At 48.3% G+C, this 22247-nt stretch overlaps 1 protein-coding gene across 1 annotated transcript in view; it reads right to left on the bottom strand.

Moving 5' to 3' along the window:
* Nucleotides 1-22247, bottom strand: part of adkb (adenosine kinase b) — a gene marked incomplete in the record, with an annotated part of 122434 nt that overhangs the window by 16871 nt on the left and 83316 nt on the right. The window contains 1 exon segment of the mRNA XM_076298082.1: nucleotides 15820-15990. Coding sequence (XP_076154197.1) covers nucleotides 15820-15990 — 171 coding nt within the window.

Raw genomic sequence — 22247 nt, 5'->3', positions numbered from 1 at the left:
CAAACCCGGGCTCCAGTCCTGAGTGCTGAGCACCAGACGCTAAAATCAATCAGGCAGTCCCATCCCCAAGCTGCCTTCCATTCATCTCCAGCTCCGGGAGAGGCAGCTCCTCGACGCAGGGCCCGCTTAATGACCCAATTACAGCAGGGGAAGCTTCGGCTGAGCCCCACGGCCTGACCTGAGGGACCGCCTGACAACCAGGGCCTCCAAGCACACACAGAGAGAGAGAGAGAGAAAGATAGAGAAAGAGAGAGAGAGAAAGAGAGAGAGAGAGCGAGAGAGAGCGAGAGAGAGCGAGAGAGCGAGAGAGAGAGAGAGAGAGAGAGAGAGAGAGAGAGAGAGAGAGAGAGAGAGAGAGAGAGAGAGAGAGAGAGAGAGAGAGAGAGAGAGAGAGAGAGAGAGAGAGAGAGAGAGAGGGCAAAGCATTGGTAGTAGTCCCCAGGGACACTCCACACTAACACCAGGGCTCCAGATCAGCTAATGAAGCTCTGAACACAACCACCTTTAGCCTGTGCGAGTTCACCCCGGCAACTCCGAGAGCCTTGACAGCCAACAGAACACTTTCAGCTCCGTGGCCCGACCGTACACAAGCACGGGAGCTAATGTGTGCTAAATGATGACGAAGACGAAGGGGAGGATGAAGAGGGAGGAGGAGGAGGAGGACGTGGAAAAATGGCTATGTAAAGTCTTTCATTAGTGCTTTAATAAAGGGCTCAATTTTCTCAACGAGGTGGCCTTTGAACCCCGCCTCCGACTAGCACAGCGCGCCAGTTTATTCTTCCATCGCCTCCGCCGCGGACATCGCACGGATGTACGTCCTGGCCTTTGGGCGCCGACCATTAAGAACAGCCTCTGCTGGATATTGTCAGTTGCCATTCATGCGCCTTGTTAAAGCGAGACCTTTTCTGCTCACCCTTTCCAAAAGAAATGAAGAGAGTGGGAGTGTGGAGAACATGAATAGGCTGAATCGCAAAGCTCTCCATTTTTCAATTGTAAAAACCTGATTAGTAGATCAGCACTGTGATTATGAAAAAGGGGGTGGTGGTGGCGTGGGGGGTTGGGGGGGTTTACTTTATTCCTCTGGGTAGCAGAACTGGCACCATAGCAGCGAGGAGCCGACGTTCTGTGCCACCCTGGTGGAGATTGTTCCACTGTTTGGGATTTTGAATAAACACACAGATTACTGAAGTGTATCAGGGGACCTGTTCAGACGTGTGTGTGTGCGTGTGTTTGTTAAAGAGACATGGCATACTTAAATTCCAATTTGCCCATTGGGCATCTTGGGACTCTGGAGAGAGAGGAAGTAGTGCTCAGCGAGAGACTACTTTGGTCTGCACCACAAATGGACTCAATCACAGCAGAACATGAGAAAGAGAGAACTTTTTGTCCTCCAAGAAGAAGAAGAAAAAAAAAAGATCTCCTTGATTTTTAGGGGATGCGAACACTTTCTATGGTGATTGAAGAGGCATTAGAAAATGGGCAAAGTTCTTTGGCCAACGAAGTAAACAAATGAACTAATACACATGGATCCATGACAGATGACTCGCATTAACAAATCCATCCCGTGTCGAGCCAAGTCACAGTCATTACCTTTCATTCCACCCCCCTGCAAACAGTCGCTTTTTGACCTGTTGCAATCAAGCCCTAATGTCAAGCCGCACTAGAATGACTAACAAAAGTCTTCCTTGCCAAAACTCTGATGTCTACGAGACAGACAGCCAGACGTTGACCAGTAAATTGATCCATTACTGTTTTTAATACTAATGATCATACAGTTAATATTTTACAAGGCCCATTTTCCTGGAGCTGCGAATGCTTTGCATAAAACATCACATAGTAAACATGTTTAGCATAGCATTACCACTAAGGTTAGAGAAGGGAGCAGTAAGCAGCTGGATTAATGGCATCTGACAGGCTGGCAATGGTAAAATAAATCCTTGGGCACATGTCAAAATATGTGGTTTTGGTTAGACCTGAGTGTGGTGAATAAAACTAGAGTGGCTGGGAGGGATTTCCTGAGACAAGGGTTGCTGGTGGGGCAAAGCCTGAGTCATGTTGGGCATGCAATGAAAGATGGCCGTAGTTACACCACGGCAGAGACAACTGTGGAGAAGCGGCGAGACGCCGATTGGGCGGCGATGTAGCCGTAGTGCCAGAATCCTGGGGACTGGAGAGACGGCTGCTCCGCTCTGCTCTGCTGTGCTGCGGCAGACGCGGCGTGAAGAGCGATGAAAACTTTTTGGCTTCATTAAGGGCTGATGATTTATTAATCGCTCTTGGTGGTGGAGGACGTCTGCAGAGGACTTGCCGTCCCTTTAGCAGTGACTCGGAGTGAGCAGCCAAGGTGACACCGCTGCTGCCGCTGCTGCCACCACCGCCATCACCGCCGAACAACCGCTGCATCCCGACGCCCTCACGTCACGATTCACCCTGTCAGATTAGCCCCAGTCATTTTTTATCCAAGCTCCATACCCAGTGCAATTACTTTATTTAATCATTTATTTATTATTTCAAAAAGTTGGTCGACCTACACGATTTCCGTCTGTCTATGTTAGAAATTGCGGGGAGAAAGAACCTCAGATTCCTTCTAAGAGTCCTTTTGATGCCGACCTGCTCATTACGCCTAGGTGTCTCTCATGGCCGCTGTTCGACATGAAAGATAACAAGAGGGGCCTTTGAAATGTCGACTCTTGCGCAGTGGAAGCCTCATAGTTAATATGAAGCTATCAAAATGTATGAGCGTTGTCAAAAAAAAAAAGGGTTGGGGTGAGGTGGGGTGGGGTGTGGGTGTGTGGGTGGAGGCAGAGAGATATTTTAAGACAGCTTAAGCTAACAATCCGAAAACCCTGGGCCCTGGCAGGAGAGGCTGGGGCAGAGAGGGAGAACTGGGGAAGGGAGGCAGAGCAGAGAGGAGAGGTGCTGGGGTGGAGGAAAGAGCGAACGGCGAAAGGCACGCTTGGTACAACAAGGGCGAGATTTCACTCCCAGCGTCTCACTTTCTATTTTTACAGGGACGACTGGCGGCGGTTGGTGGTGGTGGTGGTGGTGGTGGTGGTGGCGACGAAGTGGGATGGGACTGAGAGGAGGGTGGGACGGGTCTGGGTGAATAGTGGGGTGGGGTGGGTGGAAGGTGGGGAGGTAGGGGTAGGAAATATCCCACTCTCTAAAGGGTATTATGCCCCCCCTCCACCCCCTCCAGCCTCTCAAATGGAGCTCATGGGAATTTCCACTCACAGTCTGAGAGAAAAAAAAAAACACAAACAAAAAAAAAGAAAGAAAAGGACCCACATGATGAGCCAACAAAAACAACAAAAGGAGTGTTTTGTGCTCTCTCTCCCCAAGCCTTTTGAGACGACACACTTCCTTTGGCACTCCAAAGATCCATTCTCCCAATCTCTCCTTTTTTGTGTTAATACATCACATACTCAAATTAACAAATTATGCACTCAACTTTTGATTAACACAGCAGGGGCTGAGTGGCAGTGGTTTTGATTCAAATTTAAAGGGATCGCTGCCTCAAAAAAAGAAAAGAAAAAAAAAGCTGCAAAGAAAAAGGATTAGCGAGTGTATATTTGGCAAAAAAAAAAAAAAAAAAAAATCCAGAGAGCACGATTTCAGGTGAGACCTCCGTGGTCCTGCAAGTCGAGCCATAATTGATAATTCCAAGAGCAAAGGAATCGTATGAGCTCCAGGTAATCGACCCACCACACCAGCGGTCCCCACTGAGCTAGCGGCTAGGAGGAGAACGGCTGAGATTGGTACACAGCCACTGGCGTGTAATGAGTTACTGAACATTTGACACTGGGTGGGGGGGTAGAAATCCCATTTCGCTGGGGGGAGGTTTCACTGAGAACACTGCTCTGACAGAGCGAAAGCTAGAGCGAAGGTTAATAAAAGTTGATAACTAGAAAAGGGAAGGGGGGGAAAAAAAAGAAAAAGACAAAGTCCCCTAGGCCGCTTCAGGGGGAAAAATAGGCATTTGCTTGACTGCGTTAGCCCAAGCTGATGTTGAAGCAGAAATTGAATTGTGTTTGACATTGGGGATGGGAGGTGTAGGGTGGGGGGTGGCGGGGGGTTATGGGTGGCAGTAAAGGCTGGAAGGGGTTTGGTGGTGGCGGTGGTGGCAGTGGTGAGGGGTGGGGGTGGGGGTGGGGGGGGGGGGGGGGTTAATACTGAGGAGTTTGGCCCTGACAAGTTATTTACAACGAAGGCTGTGTTTATTTCCCTTTTTTTGGAGGCCTTTCATGACAGGCAGAGGGGGCTGGGTTGTGCATGTGTATGTGTGTGTATGTGTGTGTGTGTGTGTGTGTGTGTGTGTGTGTGTGTGTATGTGTGTCTGTGTGTGTGTGTGTCTGGGGGTGCTGGAGTGTGTTTACGGTGGAATGTGAGGAGTAAACCGATTCACTCCGCGCTAGTTTCCCCTCCGAGACGTGACGAGAATATGAAATCTTTTTTTCCTCTTCCTAGTCCTCCATCTCCTTCTCCTCCTCCTTCTTCTCACATTTGTTCTGGATTTGTGGAACAGATGACTTCACTGAAAAAGGGAGCTTTTTAAGAGATCAAATAAATAACAGACATAAATGACTAAGGGAGAGGGGGGAAAAAAAAGCTCTTTCATCTCATTTCATTTCGTTGTGTAGTTTCAGAAATGAATAAAACCGCAGAAACTGTCACCATTAATATGAGGTCAAGCATCATTACCTGATTAACTCAATTAGCGTAATTACATGTCAAGAGTGAAAAAAAAATGTTTAATTTAATTTCATTTGCACATAAGAGGCGCATTAATGCTACAGGTAACAACCATGCTTTTTCTCTCCCTTGCCTGTGATTCATTCCTCAGTATAATGCTATGCTGATCAGCACAGTGTCACTCTGAACAAGACGGGGACACGCCAGGGAAACCAGTTATAGCATATAGGGCAGGAAATGGATTTGTCACTTCAGAGAGCTGGCTTGCCAAATCCAGAAGCAGGTGCTTATTACATACCATTAATATTAAATGATTGTTAAGTACAGGACTAGACCCTGGGTGAAAAGGTGGAGAGAAATATGTGCAGGTCTTGAAGCCAATAAAGACTCGGCTGGATATGGTTACACCAGAGGGACTTTGCCAAGTCTGGTCAGTCAGTCAAGTGGTTTATTGTCATAGGGGACATTAAAGTGACAGTGTGCAGTTCAATGGCATCTTCGTTTGCAGAGTGCCACCCCTTGAATAAACAGCAACAGCAACAACAACAACAACAACAGGCATTGGACAACAGGAAAACAACTGCAGCAGACAAAATATTCACCCAGGTAGACAAACCATAGAAGTGTAGTGAAAGTGTATCGGTGGTTGTCAGGATTAGCTGAAGTACTCAATGTGCTGCGTTATACTCAGCGTTTGTGTTTGGCAAAGCGAAAATTCACATGATTGCCTGACCTGTGTCATAACATGGCATCCAAACTGCTGGTTATGGCCAATGAGGTATGACGTTAAGTGAACATAGACAGACAGTAGGAGGACACGCTCAAGTGTACTTCCTCAATAGCAGACCTCTATGTTTCCCCCCCACCCAGACGCAATTTCATCTTCATTAGCCATTAGTGAGGGGTTTTTCGTCCACCTAAATGCCAGCTCACATCTTTTACAGCCACTTAGAGAGGGAGAGAGAGAGAGAGAGAGAGAGAGCGAGAGAGAGAGAGAGAGAGAGAGAGAGAGAGAATTGTCCTCCTTTATCAAAACAGGAGGGAGGCGAGAAACACCGGCCACAGCCTTCCTGCAGCGGGGCCTGCGGCTTGCGCCGTGACAACCAAGCAACATAAAAACAAACACCGTTGCATGGCAACCGCCTGAGTTCACCCCCAGAGCCATCAGGTCAGTTGTACGGTTTCGCCCCGTCACACGCCCGCCCAAGTGCCTCTTCCATTACAGAGTGACAGTAATGACTGCACCCCCCCCCCCCCCATCCTCTTTAACACCCCCCCCCCCCCACACACACACACACACACTGTTCATCCAGTCACAATTCATCTCACTGAGAGGGATCAGCAGAGAGAGAGGTCTTTACCCTGGCCTTGTTGGGTCTTTAGCCCCTTGGTTCCAAGGGTGATTTGAAGGTTAAGAGCTACTTTACACAGGAGCACGTCTAACACACAAGAACACACACAAACAAATCGCTAACAGGATACGGACTTGTGGGTTGTGCAAACGGAACAGGATGTAACCTTGTTTGTCGGTATGCCACAAAATAGTTTGGTGTGGTTTTGCGAGGATGGCGCTCTGCAGGGAGGAGAGAGCAAAACGTTCCACTATGTCGGAAACGGTCGAACAAGTGTCTCTCAAAAAATAAACAGGCGAGATGAAACGTTTTTCAAAAAAAGAGGAGGAAGAAATAGAAAGGAAAGAAAGACAGAAAAGAAGAAAAAAAAAGAAAAACGACCGACACAGAGACGGTCGGTGGCAACCTGTCTAAACTCCATCAAACTCAATCATGACAAAGTCAATACTGAACACCTGGGAAATTACATGCAGATGTTCCGTGTCAAAATCAGCTCAATGGGAGCCATGCTAAAAAAAAATATCCTTTCTAAAGCTACATTTAATCTTTCAGGTCTTAGGCATGTCTAGTGATTTGGTCCATGTTCTTATGAAACAGGGAGGTGAAGCATTGTGTCCAAATAGTCGGAAAACAAAACAATCCCTTGTGCCTTGATATCCCAAATTCTGTTCCTTCTTAAAGGATAACAACTGAGTCTCTCTCCATACAATCCCTCTCATCCCCTGCACCCCACCCCCACCACACCCCTCTCCCCTGCTCCTCCAAAAAACGTATCAACATTTGGCTTGCTCTTCTTACAGTACCCCATAATGAGAAACAAAGACCGGGTCTGTTGGGGTTCGTGAGCATCAAACGGCGAAAAACGGAAGAGCGAAGGCTTTTAAAAACAATCCAAGCCATTTGTGCGGCCGAGATGAAAGGCCTCGCTTTAATGAATTGGCCCGGACTAACTTGACAAAAAAATAGACGAAAAAAAAAAAGTTGGAGACAATGTCCAACGCCGCTATCTGTTGATGTGGCATGGGGTGGCCGAGCGCCAGTGGGAAACAAAGCGAGGAGGGAGAGAGAGAGAGAGAGAGAGAGAAAGAAAGAGAGAGTGGGGGGAGGGAGAGGGGGGGGGGGAGAGAGGGGAAGGGATGGGACTGACTGAGTCTTTAGTAAAGCCAGCCATTTCACAGGCTTGCACACAAGCAACATGTGTCAAGGTCTGTCGAGAGGGAAAATAACCGAGAGGCTTTTTCTTCCTTTTTTTCTTCTTCTAGAGGTTGGAACACAGAGAGAGAGAGAGAGAGAGAGAGAGAGAGACAGACAGAGACAGAGAGGGAGAGAGAGGCTGAGGGAGAGGGAGAAAGAGAGAGAAAAGGAGAGAAAAAAAATACTTGATGCAATCAAAAAGCCCACAATAATGTAGGTCAAGAAAACGCTAATTCATTCAATTCATGTGGGACCGGCAGGGCAGCTCCAAGTCGGTGTGGTTTTCAAAACATATTCCAGATTGCCTCCTAAACATGGAGGCTGGCACACAGCGCTTTCTGAACGTTCTGTTTTTCCTAATGGGCGAAACTTTAAGACGCTGGGGGACTCGTGCCAGCGTTGCCGCGGAGCTGTAAAACGTCTTCTCTCCGACCGATTCCAAATTGATTTCAGCTCAGGAACATGTTTGTCGTTCCGCCTGATTGAAGCCGATGCCATTAACCTCCTCGTTTTGTTGGCCTCATGCGCAGTCTGAACTCACACACACAGAACAGGACGGGTGTGGTGGGGAACTGTCAAAGACCTCCAGTTAGGCGAACAACTTCATTTTTCCCTTTTGTTTATTCCTCTGGCCTCTAGCTTGAAGTATGACTGGCTTCTTCAGAGATGTGTGTGTCTAGTCCAGCTGCTTTGATCCGCAACTGCTAATAGAGACCTGGCCTACTTATGTACTTGTGTTTGTGCATGTGTGTGTGTGTGTGTGTGTGTGTGTGTGTGTTGGGGGGGGGGGGGGGGGGTTACCTTCAACTTAATTAGAGCTGGAGGAACATTAGTAGATCATTTGAATTACTCGAATCAGAAAGAAAGCTTCTTTTGACCCCTGCTTGCCTTCATGGTGATGGTGGTGTTTTGACAAGGCATTGATGGATCAGGAATACTGGCTTGGGAACACGCAATACAGTTATCTCTGAGCTAAACAAAGGACTGTGGTGGATGCCAAAAAGCTTCAGATAAGAATGCAACTTACGGGTGATGGGTGATGTGTATGCATGCCTGTGTGTATGTGTTTGCCTCTGTGTGTCTGTCTGTCTGTGTGTGTGTGTGTGTGTAAGTGCGTGTGTAAGTGCGTGTGTGTGTGTGTGTGTGTGTGTGTGTGTGTGTGTGTGTGTAAGTGCATGTGTGTGTGTGTGTGTGTGTGTGAGTGTGTGTGTTTGTGCGCTGAGAGAGGGCGGGGGGGTTCTCAGAGTTTCCAGCAGGTTGAGTGTGTGTGTGTGTGTGTGAGTGAGTGTGAATGCGAGTGTGTGTGCGTAAGAATCTGTGGGCAGTGTCGGAGCGAGTGCTGTTCGTGTTAAACTGTCCCACCGGAGTGTCCCTTCCCACCTCTTGGTAACGAGGCGATGTGCTGCACTGCACCCCCCCCCCCCCCCCCCTCCTGCTGTGGCTGCGGTACCACTGGGGCTCGGCCCCCACAGAGCCTGGGTGCTGCTGATCCACTCCACGCCTAATACCTCCCCTCACAACTATAATGAGTCTCCCTCACAGGCAGCCATCATCTCTTTCTCTCTCTCTTTCTCTCTCTTTCTCTCTCTCCATCCTTTTCCATCACTCTCTCATCTCTCTCTCTCTCTCTCTCTTTGTCCTTCTTGTCCATCAGTGCTCATCCTAGTCTTATTCCATCACTCTCTCATCTCTCTCTCTCCTCATCTCATCTCTTTCTCTCACTTTGTCCTTCCTGTCCATCAGTGCTCATCCTTATCTTATTCTCACCTGCTCTGATCTTCCCATATCATCATCATCATCATCATCACCATCATCATCATCACCGGACTCCATCCTCTCCTCCTTCATGTCTATCTGTGCTTCTGTCTTTCCGCTGCCTGTTCAGCGATTCTCCTCCACTCCTCCTCTCTCCCATCATCCGCACCATCCTTCCTCTTTTCTCACTCGATGTCACTGTCTCGGAGCTTGTTAAGGTGCTCAGCGGTTTCAGCTTTTGCCCTCCCCTCCCTCCCTCCCTCCCACCCATCCACAGCGTGGTGGAGACGACCTCTCTCTTCAACCCTGCCAATTTGAAAGACTTCATGGTTCAGTCTGCCGTTCAAGTTCTGAGCCAGCCCACCAGCGGCACGATTACAGTGGTTAGGGCCCCAGGGCTTCGGATCCCAGCGGAGGAGAGGCTGGCAGGGCCCGGGGGAGAGGGAGGTCCAGGGACACCCGCTATCGGGGGGGGGTTGGATTGGAGGGTGTGTTGGGCTGTCGGGGGAGGCAGTGGAGGGTGTGTGTTGGGCTGTCGGGGGGGGTTGGATTGGAGGGTGTCTTGGGCTGTCGGGGGAGGCAGTGGAGGGTGTGTGTTGGGCTGTCGGGGGGGTTGGATTGGCGGGTGTGTTGGGGGAGGGTCTTTATCCACTCCCATGTGGTCAGAACCTTACCATACCTCCACAGGCACCTCCTGGAGGTTGCCAAAGGGGGAGTAAAAACAAGAGAAAATATGGGTCCTTATGGCTGGGACCTGGACTACAGCTGCGATAAGTGCTATCGGAGTTAGCACCCGAACTCTGCTTTGTTCTACACCCTTCTCAAGGGTTGGATGAATAGAGCGTAGGCTTAACAGAGCATAACGATTCCCTTATAATCAATTATGCCGCTGTGGAAACTGTCCAGTATATGAAGTGGGACAAAATATGAGGCAAACATGCTTTCTTCAAAAACTAACATAATCAAATGTGTTCTTCATGGGTGGGCAAGAGGGTGTGTAAGGACACAAGGAGACACATACACAGCCACATGTGCACGCACACACACCACACACACACACACACACACACACACACACACACACACACACACACACACACACACACACACACACACACACACACACACACACACACACACACACACACACACACACACACACACACACACACAGGTTTATGTATGAGTCTCCTCTGAAACACTCAGGGGCACACACAGACAGAGAGGCCCCCTCGTCTAGTCACTACACAGCAGATGGACTGGTGGACTACAGCAACACAACAACCAACGTATGGCAACCCAGAGGAGACCAGGAGGACTAGGAGAACAGGGTATGGAAAAGTTTGATGGAAGGCATGAGAGTGTGTGCGTGTGTGTGTGTGCGTGTGTGTGCGTACGTGTGTGTGTGTGTGTGTGTGTGTGTGTGTGTGTGTGTGTGTGTGTGTGTACACATGTGTACGCGCGCGCGTGTGCGTGCGTGTGGTCGGTGAGAGTGGGCTAAAGCTTATTCTTTCAGAGAAAGCTGCCCAACTCCTTGCTCAGCCCTTCCTAGGACTCTGCCTACATATAACGCTGTTTCAAGGGACTCTGGTGACTTTGTCATCACCCACACATTGACACTCACTGAAGATACCACACTCTGAGATAAGCACATGGGCACAAAGTCTCTCTCTCTCTCTCTGGATCGCTCAAACACAGACACATACTGTATACAGACACACACAGACATACACACACAAACACAGTTTTACACATGCAAACATAAGTGGAAAGACAGCATGAATGCACACACACAGACGCACACGTATGCACACACATACACACACATACACACACACACACACACACACACACACACGTCACCAAGGCGATAAACAGCCAAGGGGCCCCTGCACAGGAGATAAGGCTTCCAAGCAGTCCATCAAACAAACAAAGCTCGATGACCAATCCAGAGGACCAGGGTGCTGCTGCTATCACTGCTCCTTCTTTCTCTCTCTCTCTCCCTTTCTCCTCTCTCTCTCTCCCTTTTCCACTCACCTTTTTCACCCAGTCTGGAAAAATTATTAAGGAACCCCCCGCCACCCGGCGCAACTGGCCCTGCTGCAGATGGAGAACTCGGAGGGCAGATAGCCAACAGGCCCCGGGGAGAGTCTCGTAACAGGAACCTTCTGTGAAAAAGCTTTACGTGCTCTTCAGTAACACTCTGAGCCCCCCCCCCCCAAACACACACAGGCACAGACATAAACACGCACACACAGACATAGACATACACACACACACACACACACACAGACACACACACACAGACACATACACACAGACACACACACACAGACACACACACACAGACACACACACACAGACACACACACATTCTCCTGCCTTTGCTGAAGCCATGAAAGACGATACAAAGTAGGTGTGAAAATAGGCCCGGCTTACTCTCCGCGTACGCAAATGCCCTTCAGTCCTCAAAGAGCCTCGGTGAAGAGGACATGGCTGTGTCATTTCCGCTACTTGTTGATTGAGCCCTGGAAGGTTGAAGTGATCTGGTGCTTCGTTGACATGCTCTCGACAACGGATTCCAGTTAGGATAAATATGTCCCAGCATACCTATCTGCACCACACAAACCTGACTTCTCTTTCTCAGCAACACCCCCCCACCCCTTTCCATTCTGAGAGTGTAGCTATTCAGTTTGTGGTTACTGTGGCAAGGTTTCCCCTTGCCTATCCTGGACATGGACGTTATGAATGAGGCCCAGGGGAAAGAGTGTGTCTGTGTGTGTGTGTGTGTGTGTGTGTGTGTGTGTGTGTGTGTGTGTGTGTGTGTGTGTGGTTACAGGTGAGACGGGCTCTGTGGAGTCTCAGTAACCCGAGCATTGAACATAAGAGAGAGCAATGAGGCTGAAAACAACCGCCGCTCGTGCTGAAACCTTTCTAGCACAGAGGCACTCGCGAGCAGAGAGACCACTAAGGGATAAATATAGATCGAGCTGTAGACAGGTTGGGTACATCCAGATCAGTGGAAAGCAATCGTTAGAGAGAGTGAATGCAGCTGGGTAGATACATAGACAGATAGACAAACAGACAGACAGACAGACAGACAGACAGACAGACAGACAGAGAAAGATTGATAGATACAGACAGACAGGCTGAGACCGACAGACAATTTTATGGATGGACAGACAGACTGCTGGCGGACAGAGAAACTGAAAGACACACAAATTACAGACAGACGTACAGATAAATTAATGGATGAATGGATGAATGGATGGAAGGATGGATGGAAGGAAGGATGGATGGATGGAAGTATGGATGGAAGGATGGATGGAAGGGTGGATGGAAGGATGAATGGATGGAGGGGTGAATGGATAGAAGGGTGGATGGATGGAAGGATGGCCAGACTACTCAATTTAAACAGAGACATGTGTAAGACAGGCCCTCATTCTCACTGTGCCATTCGCATCACTGCACGCTCTGCATGTTTATCTGAGCCTCGGCATGTTGTAATAACCTTCCACACAATGGGCCATCTGCAAGTGTCTCGTGAATGTCTCTTCCAGCGGTGGCTTTTTTTTCTAGCGAGGCACCGAGGCGGGAAAGAGCAGCGCGGTGCGACACAGCCTGGCGCGTGTCAGCGTCGTTTGGCCTTTTCCTCCGGCACAATCCACTCGTGTCACTCGCTCGGGCTTAATCAGCTGCAGCCATTAAGAGTCCAGAGCCCTCATTTCTCTTTCCGAGAGAGAGAGAGAGAGAGAGAGAGAGAGAGAGAGAGAGAGAGAGAGGAGGGAGAGAGAGAGAGTAGAGAGAGGGAGAGAGAGTGGAGAGAGGGAGGTGGAAAAGGAGAGAGGGGGGTAGAGACAGGGTTAGAAAGAGAGAGAGGAAGATGGAAAAGATAAGAGACAGAAAAGAGGCAGGAGAGAGAGAGAGAGAAAGAGAGAGAGAGAGAAAGAGAGGATTAAAAGCAAAAGAGTGGCCAAGAGAGTGGGAGAGAAAGGAAGAGGGTGGACTCAATTAGTCCAGAGGTGTACCCAGGTTGTGGCGGTCCATGTTTGCCAATTAAGTGGAGGCGCGTGTGGTCCCCGCCTCCACAACCCATAGCTCACTCGGCCACTCCAGCTGGGCACTATGGAAACAGCAGCGTCCATCAACACTCCGCCGTGCAGCGCCCTCGGAAGACAGGCACCCGCACCCCCTCAACCCCCCTGAAAGGCTGTAATTACCACGGTGACGAGGGGGAGAGTTATATAACCCGACACGCAAGCGCCTGCTCTGCTAGCCGCAATTTAGCCTAAACACTGAACCGCCATTTAAACTAGAGAGAGAAAGAGGATAAAAAAAGGAGGAAGAAATGGAGGACAGACAGAGAGAAAAAGAAAGACAGAAAAAGAAAGAAAGAAAGAAAGAAAGAAAGAAAGAAAGAAACATGCCACTGCAGAATTAGCCTAGAGAATTCCGCTAATATGACATGTTCCTAATCTTCATCTGCCAGACGCCCATTCAAACTGGGATTGCTAAAATAATCTAATTTCACTGCGTCTTTATTTAGCATAAAGCTGTTAAGAGAGGGAAGGGAAGACAGCAGAGAAAGTGTTTGATGAAAGACAAGCCAACCTTTGCTATCCCACATAATTTCACAAATACAGAGGCCCACGCATGCTAATTAAATGCAATTGCAGGAGCTCGAGGACGACACAGTGTTAACTAAGTGTGAACACACTCACGCAGCGTTTAGTAATTAAAATACAGAACAGCAAACTAGTGCGCGGTTTAACAACGAGCCCGAAAAATGGCTTTTCAACAACATGAAGAAAATGTGCGAGATAAGGCCACTGTCATGCTACACTTGTGACACAGACACTAAGACTAAGGTGTCACGTCGGAAACGTTCACAGACGGTATCACTTGCGGGGACTTGGGGAAAGAGGGGAAAAATGAGAGAGAGGCAGAGGAAGTCGGAGGGGGAGGCTGGAGGCTGAAGAAGCTGAGGTCAGCAACGGCAATAAATTCTTGAGAGTGGAGGAGGCCGCCCGGACTCTCTCTCAATTTTTCGAAAAGTCATTCTGGGCACTGAAACTGATCTCTGAAACAGGTCGTTTGTGGTGCCAAGCACACACACACACACACAGAACTTGTCAATGCTGGGTGTTGCACACACTGATTGTGTGGACTGATAACACCGGCTGACTAATTCCTGACATTAACCACCATCACACTATCGTATCCAGAGGCAACATTGCAATTGCGCTGTGAAGCCGCACTATCAAAACAAACACCACAAGCCTCATCTGCCACCACTTCTGTGAAGCAAGGCAAAGAGGGTTCCAGTCAAGCATCTCCATCTCTAAGTGCACCAACATGAAAACATGCCGGCTCCCCTATCAAAACTTTAAACTTTTACGAGCACAGCACGGTAGCGCTATGCTAGCATATTACCGCTATGTTTTCATGTCAACACAAGAATTACATACAATATTTTCCTCATCATTGATTCATATGATGTAAAGCAACTTTCTAATTGTTTGATAACCACCTGATTAGTGTTTCTATTTATGTCTTTCCGTGGATGTTTATGAACTTGTCGTGACTTTTTTCTGATATACAAGGAACGTATAACTTTATCACCTACATGTCTATGGTGAAACACAGAGTAGGAAGCTGTTGTTAATCTTTCTTGTGGGATTCTAAAATCCTTTCCGTTTGAAACCACTGCTGTGTGCGGCAGACACAGAAATGACATCATCCACGTGAAATGCGCACAGTGCTTTTACAGTGAGACGCACAGTTTGTGCTTCAACTGGGACCTAGACTGTGCTTTTCTCAACGCCTGAAGGCTTGAGAATGAGAGACTGTGTGTGTGTGTGTGTGTGTGTGTGTGTGTGTGTGTGTGTGTGTAGGAGAGAGGTGTGTGTGTGTGTGTGTAGGAGAGAGGTGTGTGTGTGTGTGTGTGTGTGTGTATAGGAAAGAGGTGTGTGTGCGACACTGTGCGTGTGTGTGTATAGGAGAGGTGTGTGTGTGTGTGTGTGTGTGTGTGTGTGGAGAGGAGGGCTGTGTATGTGATGTGGTTATCGTCTAACATGCTGTGTGTCACTGCTCTATGGCTAGCACGAGTGCTCAGAAAGGGGATGGGGATAGGGGTGATGGTGGTGGCAGGGTGTGTGTGTGTGTGTGTGTGCGATGTATGATGTATTTCTGTGGAGGTTGCATGCACACGGCATTCCCGGCACATCGGTCCAGTTTTGCGCCGCTCAGTCGCCCCGGCGACCGCGCTCTGACCTCCAGCCTCACACTGCCCACTTTCTCATGGGCCGCCGCGGAAAATCAATAGATTAACTGCTGTGAAATGGCGGCACGATTAAGATGAACGATTACGGGACAGGAGCTGCAATCACTCTGTGTGTACGCGTGTGTAAGTGAGTGAGAGGGTGTGCGTTTATATATATATATATATATGGATATGGATGGATATATATATATATGTGTGTGTGTGTGTGTGTGTGTGTGTGTGTGTGTGTGTGTGTGTGTGTGTGTAAGGATGGGTATGAAAGGGTCACTGTTAAATTGTCCAGTAGTCAGGAGGGGTTGGGGTGAGTGGGTGGGTGTGGAATGGGACTATTTGTTGCTTTTCTCCCACACCAGATGGAGCAAAATTTATGAACGAATGAACACAGAAACATTAACGCTAACATACACGAGCACAAATGGGCCCACACACAGTCAAATGTGGCGAACTGCGATTACTTCCTTATCATACAAATGCATATGCACACCCACACACACACAAACACGAACACAGTTGGGTTGTTAAATGTGCATTTCCAGTACTGACCGTTTCATTGCCGAATAAAACGTCCACGTAGGGCATGACGCTCATGAGTTGCTCCTTGAAGAACTGACTGATGAACGGCGCTGACAGGTTCAGGCCAAACACCTTGTTGTTCTCTGATGCGTGCTTGGCCACCTTCAGAATGGAGTCCGGCGACACGGTCAAAAAAAAGCCCTGCGGGAGAGAAAAGGAGAAAGAGAGGAGAAAAAAAAAAAAGTACAATGAGACACTACAGTGGACAAATGATACAGTGAGGAGAATTAGGTGTATCAACTGTGCAGGAACACCAACAATAGGCTTGGGGAATTCCGCCATGAAATCGATCCCGGGATGAGCACTTACACTCGGACCAGCCCATGTGAAGAACACATGAGAATAGGATTACCGATGCTTCCCATTGACCTGGCACCAGGCGAGAGGGTTCAGACATATTGGCTGAGGCAGACAGGAACACAATGGGGCAGCGATACTACGCTTGAGCCGAATAATGCTCAACAATGTCATCAGTGTCATCGGAACTAAAACGCAGAGAACTTAAATAACCTCCGCCTGTCCCTAGGTGGAGATATCCACTCCCGACTTGGCGGAATGGAATTGTAACAAGACGTTGGAACATTATGAACGACAGGAAACACTTGGAGCGGTACAACATATTTCATGTCGCGTGTCAGTCGGGGGTAGCGGCGCAGCGCGCTGTGCAAAGAGATGGAGAAATTGAGTCCAGTTTTCATGGACAGGAAATTCCAGATTATTTATTGCTTAAATAAAAAAAAGAGAGTAAATAAATAAATAAATAAATAATGGCAAATAAAGAAAACAGACAGAAAACCTCCACACACACACACACACACACACACACACACACACACACAACCCCCCAAACCCCTATCTGACAGCACGCTTGAGGCCACGACTCGATGACCATGATCCGAGCTCCCAAGTTCCCTGGAAAACTCGGGAAAGTGAAGTGCCGGGCTGCGCTGCGTTTCTGAGGCCCCCGATGTGGCTCTCATGGCCCCGGGCCAGACGGCGCTCCGCAGAGGAGGAGGTGGTGGAGGAGGAGGAGAAGTGGCGGGGCACAGCGCTCGTATCCGATGATGGGAAAAACAAACGTCCCGTCTGGACTCCTCTTACTTGGAAACGGGAGAGCGGGACGGAGGAGAGGAGGCGGGGGAGGGGAGGGAGGGTGGGCAGGCTCGGCGCATTGTGTGAATGAATACAAATCAGGTAAGAAAACACCTCCGCATTTCAGCAGGAAATCCGAGGCCAGCCTCTCACAAAATCACACACACACTCTCTCTCTCAAACACACACTCACTCACTCACACACACAAACACACACACACACACACACACACACACACACACACACACACACACACACACACACAAACGCTTACCCACAAAGACGTTCACACAAAAAAAGACTAAAAAGGACCCCCCTCCCCTTCTCTTTGATACTGATCTTCGTAACCTTGTTTTTTTAGCTACATGACTCCATAATACCCCCCTATCACAATAGGAGCTCTGAGGTTGGGTGGAGTGGGGTAGAGGGGGGTTGAGGGGTGGAAAGAAGACGAGAACTGGCAGTAAAAGAGGGAATAGAAAAGAGAAGAGAGATCTAGGGATACAGTAAGACTCAACCAAACCCCCGCTCTACATCCTACTCTTTCCCTCTCCCCATTTCTCTGTCTCTCTCTGCTTTCATCCATCCATCCATCCATCCATCCTTATAGTGCCATGTAGGGGCCAAGTCATTAAAACACGGCTGACATTTGCTGGGGGACGCTTTGGAGGCTGGCAGGTATAGGTGGAGGCGATGATGGCGGTGGTTGAGGAGGTGGAGGAGGGAGGAGGAGGAGGAGGAGGAGGAGGAAGAGGAGTGAGAGCTGACCTTCACGTGGTGTGGCTGAGAGGCGCAGGGCGCTCTCGGTGAGGCGCGGATCAAATGCGCTCCGTGCTCGTGGAGCAAATCAGGCAGAATACAATACGCCACCGCCACAGCGTCGGCAGCGGCGACTCATTACGTATTTATGGTGTCACCTGAGAGGAGCGCCTCAACACCGGTGGGGAGAAGTGTGTGAGTGTGTGTGTGTGTGTGTGTGTGTGTGTGTGTGTGTGTGTGTGTGTGTGACTTCTGTGTCTTTTGATATTTCTTCCTTTGGTAAAAGGCATTTACTAAGCAATGTGACAGGGCTACACTCATGTGAGTGATGTAGTGGCTTTTCATCACAGGTCATACACATTCGACATAATCTGACCTAGAGAACACAGGCACAGCTTTGGTAATGCTGAAGGCACACATGCTTTTATTTAAACCCACGTTTATGTAAACACTCACATAAAAGACAGTCAGTGTTCATAGATAGCGTACATGGCATATTATGAACCAGAGAGGAGGCGACCTGAAATATGGCTGGATATGCTTTTATTCAAACTAGAGGAACACCTGTGATTGTGCAGCCAAAACAGTGTCGACTGAAAGGGCTGGATTTGTCCCTTTAACTTAGTGTTGTTGATACCATATTTTTCCAGCTGAGTTGCCGCCGGAAACACACACACACACACACACACACACAAAATAACAAAAGAGGTATAATTTTGCAGGTCCTTGCTTCATTCATACCGGAGGCTCAAAAGTTCACCAAAATAACAGAGTAAAATGTCACCCCACCTGTCTAAGTCTGGCCTATTTGACAGCATCCTTCCGACCACCCATGCCCACCCCCTCACCTCTGAGTCCCTCACAGAGGGAAGGTGCTGTGGAGGTCACGAGGCTAACACAGACAGGCGTTTCTCAGTGTCAAAAGCCCCGCCATCGACCCTGACATCTTCTTTTAACAGAGCGCCAAACGTGTCAGCGCAGAGGAGATGGCGTCTGACACAAATGGGCTTTTTTGGGGGGGGTATGCGTGTATGTGTGTGTGTGTGTGTGTGTGTGTGTGTGTGTGTGTGTGTGTGTGTGTGTGTGTGTGTGTGTGTGTGTGTGTGTGTGTGCAGGCGCAGAAGGAAGACAAACTGTCACGGCTGCCATAATGTTGCCTCTGATCAAAGCCAGGGCGAGAGGATCTATCAAATAACCTGAGGGGCGGCGAACTCTTTAAAAGCCACTGCCAGCCGTCGTCATCTCTGCCTCTGATCGTGCTCGTGGGGTGTGTGTGTCGTGGGGTGTGTGTGTGTGTGTGTGTGTGTGTGTGTGTGGGGTAGAGTGGAGTTGTGCTTGATGTTCAGGCTCGTATCAGGGGTGGGTTTTAAGCCAGACACCTACTGCAGCTTGTTATGATTTCTAGTCAAGCCGCTTTCATGAGGTTCTTGATCTTTCTCAACGTGCTGCTAGATACCTGAATTAGCTTGGGCATTCGGTGTGACAAGACTTCCTGGATTTGAGGTCAGAGAGAGAGAGTGAGTGTGTGTGTGTGTGTGTGTGTGTGTGTGTGTGTGTGTGTGTGTGTGTGTGTGTGTGTGTGTGTGTGTGTGTGTGTGTGTGTGTGTGCGTGGGTGGGTGGGTGGGGGTTGTGCAGGGTGCAGATGAGTAAGGGGTGAGTAATTGTTGCTACTTCTTTAAAACAACAACACAAATCTCAGCTGGTTTTTCCAAAGAATCTCAGAACATCCAACAGTAATTCCCCTTAAAGAAAACAATCTTGTCCTATTTGCAGTTATTACCTAGCTCTACCAGTCTCATGTAAGCCAGAGTACACATCCATAAAGCAGCATGTCTTTCAGACTCTCAGAGTGGCAAGACTCATACGCAGGGTGGATCAAGGGTTGATGTGGCCATTCTGAGCCTTTGGAAATAGTTTTAAACCTGGATTTACATCACTTCCGCTTCTCAGATTCCCCTCTGTTCGTTAGATTTTTTGTCTTTGATGCAGAACACTTTTTGGTGAAAGGGAGGAGTGGAAAAGGGGGGGGGGGTGGATGGGCAAAAAGAGAAACAAGAAAACATAAAAACAAAAACAATTTGTTCCCCCGACTGGAGTGTGTCTCTGTTTGAAGTTAGAGCGCATCCCCAGGCTAACCTTTCATGAGGTAATGTATTCAGCTGATTTTCTTCTTCCATCGGGGGAAAAAAAAAAAGAGAGAGACAAAAAAAAAAAGTTTTGCACAAAAGGGTGACTACAGTGGCTCCACAGTGGAAAAAGAAAGAAAGGAAGGCCAAAGAAGTGTGAGACTACAGTGCTCATTACAAATGACACACACACACACACACACACACACACACACACACACACACACACACACACACACACACACACCAACCCCTTAAGGCACAAAATGACATCACACACACCCCCGAAGGCGCGTGTGCACAAACTCAACGCTTTCTCTCTGTCTCTTTTTGTGGATTGGGGGGGGAGCAGTAACGGAAGATGCCCTCTTTAGTGCTTAGGTGATTCTCGTATGTCAGGGGCAAGAGCTTGAGTTACCCTGGGTGTCAGGGAGCCCTGTGAAGCTGGGGCCAGATCGCCTTTCCAGGTCAGCGTGATCAAAGTGATGGGTACACTTTGTACAATTTTCTCCCAGCCTAAACATTTAATAAAGAATGGAGAGGACGAGAATGGTGTGGTGTGGTGTGTGTGTGTGTGTGTGAGTGTGTGTGTGTATGTTGTTTGTGTGTGGGTGGGTGTTCATGTCCAAGTCATGACAGAACTAGCCACTAGTGTTGGGGAAAAGTTTAAAGGGTATGCCCCCACCCCTACATATCCAGCTTCTCTAACAGTTTCTCTTTCACAAAATACCCGTGGCAGATTCAGACACTGTCACTGTCACAAACAACATCTATATTCAGAGTACACTGCACAAAAGTGAAACTTTCCAGAGCATGAAACTCCAAAAAGAAAAAAGTCAGTAAGTCATCATGGAAAACAAAACTATCCTTGCCCTTATCAGCATCAGGTGCAAATTAGTCACCATACATACAGTATATCTGGAGATCAGAGGCAAAAATAGCCAGGCCAGATACCCACAAAACAGAAAAAACCTCACCACTTACAATAAATGACAGTGATGTGGATGTGCTATGGCCTTTTAGTCATGTCACTTCCGGTCCTGGTGTGTCACAGCACACTGTCCCTGTAATGGATGGTGTGATGTCACTGGGTCTAAAATATAACCTACCGCTCATCTGAGGAGGCGTGGAAAAAAAAAAGACAGAGGCAGCAAGAGAGACAGAGAGAAAGAGATAGAGAGAGAGAGAGAGAGAGATAGAGAAAGACAGAAAGACAGAGAGAGACAGAGAGAGAGAGAGAGAGATAGAGAAAGACAGAAAGACAGAGAGAGAGAGAGAGAGAGAGAGAGAGAGAGAGAGAGAGAGAGAGAGAGAGAGAGAGAGAGAGAGAGAGAGAGAGAGAGAGAGAGAGAGAGAGAGAGATCTATTTTGGGAAGGGCATTTTCATTTGTGTCACCAAAGGTGGCCCGGCATAGGAAAATCTTTTTTCCTCCTACCCTCCTACCCCCCCCCCGAAGCTATTTAAGTTCTGCTGATGTCAGGGATATGTTGGATATAATCCATCAACTGTTTCCAGAGTTTGACTGTTTCCGAGCCGGCCGTTATTATCGGGACAAGATGAGAGCGATGCTGTGGCCTTTCAGTTTTTGCAGGGGATACCTCACACTGAGGAGTTTATGCATAGCATGGAAAGTTATTGACAATGCATTTATCAGAGGCTATTATCCACATTGACTTCGAATGGAGGCGGAGATAAGAGACAATGATCAATGTACAAAAGACACGGATGCGCGATTCCGATTAGCGATTAGCCTACAAGCGTCACATTCCAGTAATGAAACACATGAATAGAGGGTTTTGATACAAAACCTTTCAAGTGTACACAGGTGTAATTCTACGTCTCTGTCCTCAATTATGAAAATGAGTGCTGCTTGAATTAACGAACACATGGAACGACTTGGTGCCAATCTCTTTTTATTAAGTGACAAATGAACTCCGAGTAACTTAAAAACAGAGAATAGGGAAAAGAAAAGAGAAAACGCTTAGATAAAAGTCCTCCAACTGCCCTCCCGCCTATTTAGCGAGGCAGCTGCGGTTTGATGTAATGGCACGTCTCGCGGGCAGCCTATGATTACCCTGCTGCGAGCTGTCTGTTAAACATCGCGGGAAGGACCCTGACTTTGGGGGTTCAATCACTTTCTGTGAGCCTGACGAGGACCCTTCAGGCAGTTAGCAGGATGCCTCTGTCGTGCTACCAAATCAGATGGGTTTACAGCAGGTCAGTGGGCAGACATGGCACTCACAGTTAGCTGCTATGCTGGTGCCACTGAAGGGGCAGTTTTTTTTTTTTTATTTCATGTTGGCATGTCAATACATTTTATGCGGGACAATACTTAGTTTCACTTCACTGATCTGTTCTTATTTCTGGTTTGACATTAACATTTGGTCGTTTCACCATAAGTCTTGATTATTTCTACAC

Source organism: Alosa pseudoharengus, unplaced genomic scaffold (assembly GCF_046254945.1).
Source record: "Alosa pseudoharengus isolate Yale_2024_CS ecotype anadromous, Long Island Sound unplaced genomic scaffold, YU_APseudo_1.1 YU_APseudo_1.1_scf_21, whole genome shotgun sequence".
In the NCBI taxonomy this organism is placed as follows: domain Eukaryota; kingdom Metazoa; phylum Chordata; class Actinopteri; order Clupeiformes; family Clupeidae; genus Alosa; species Alosa pseudoharengus.
This window is presented reverse-complemented; position numbering and strand designations above follow the sequence as displayed.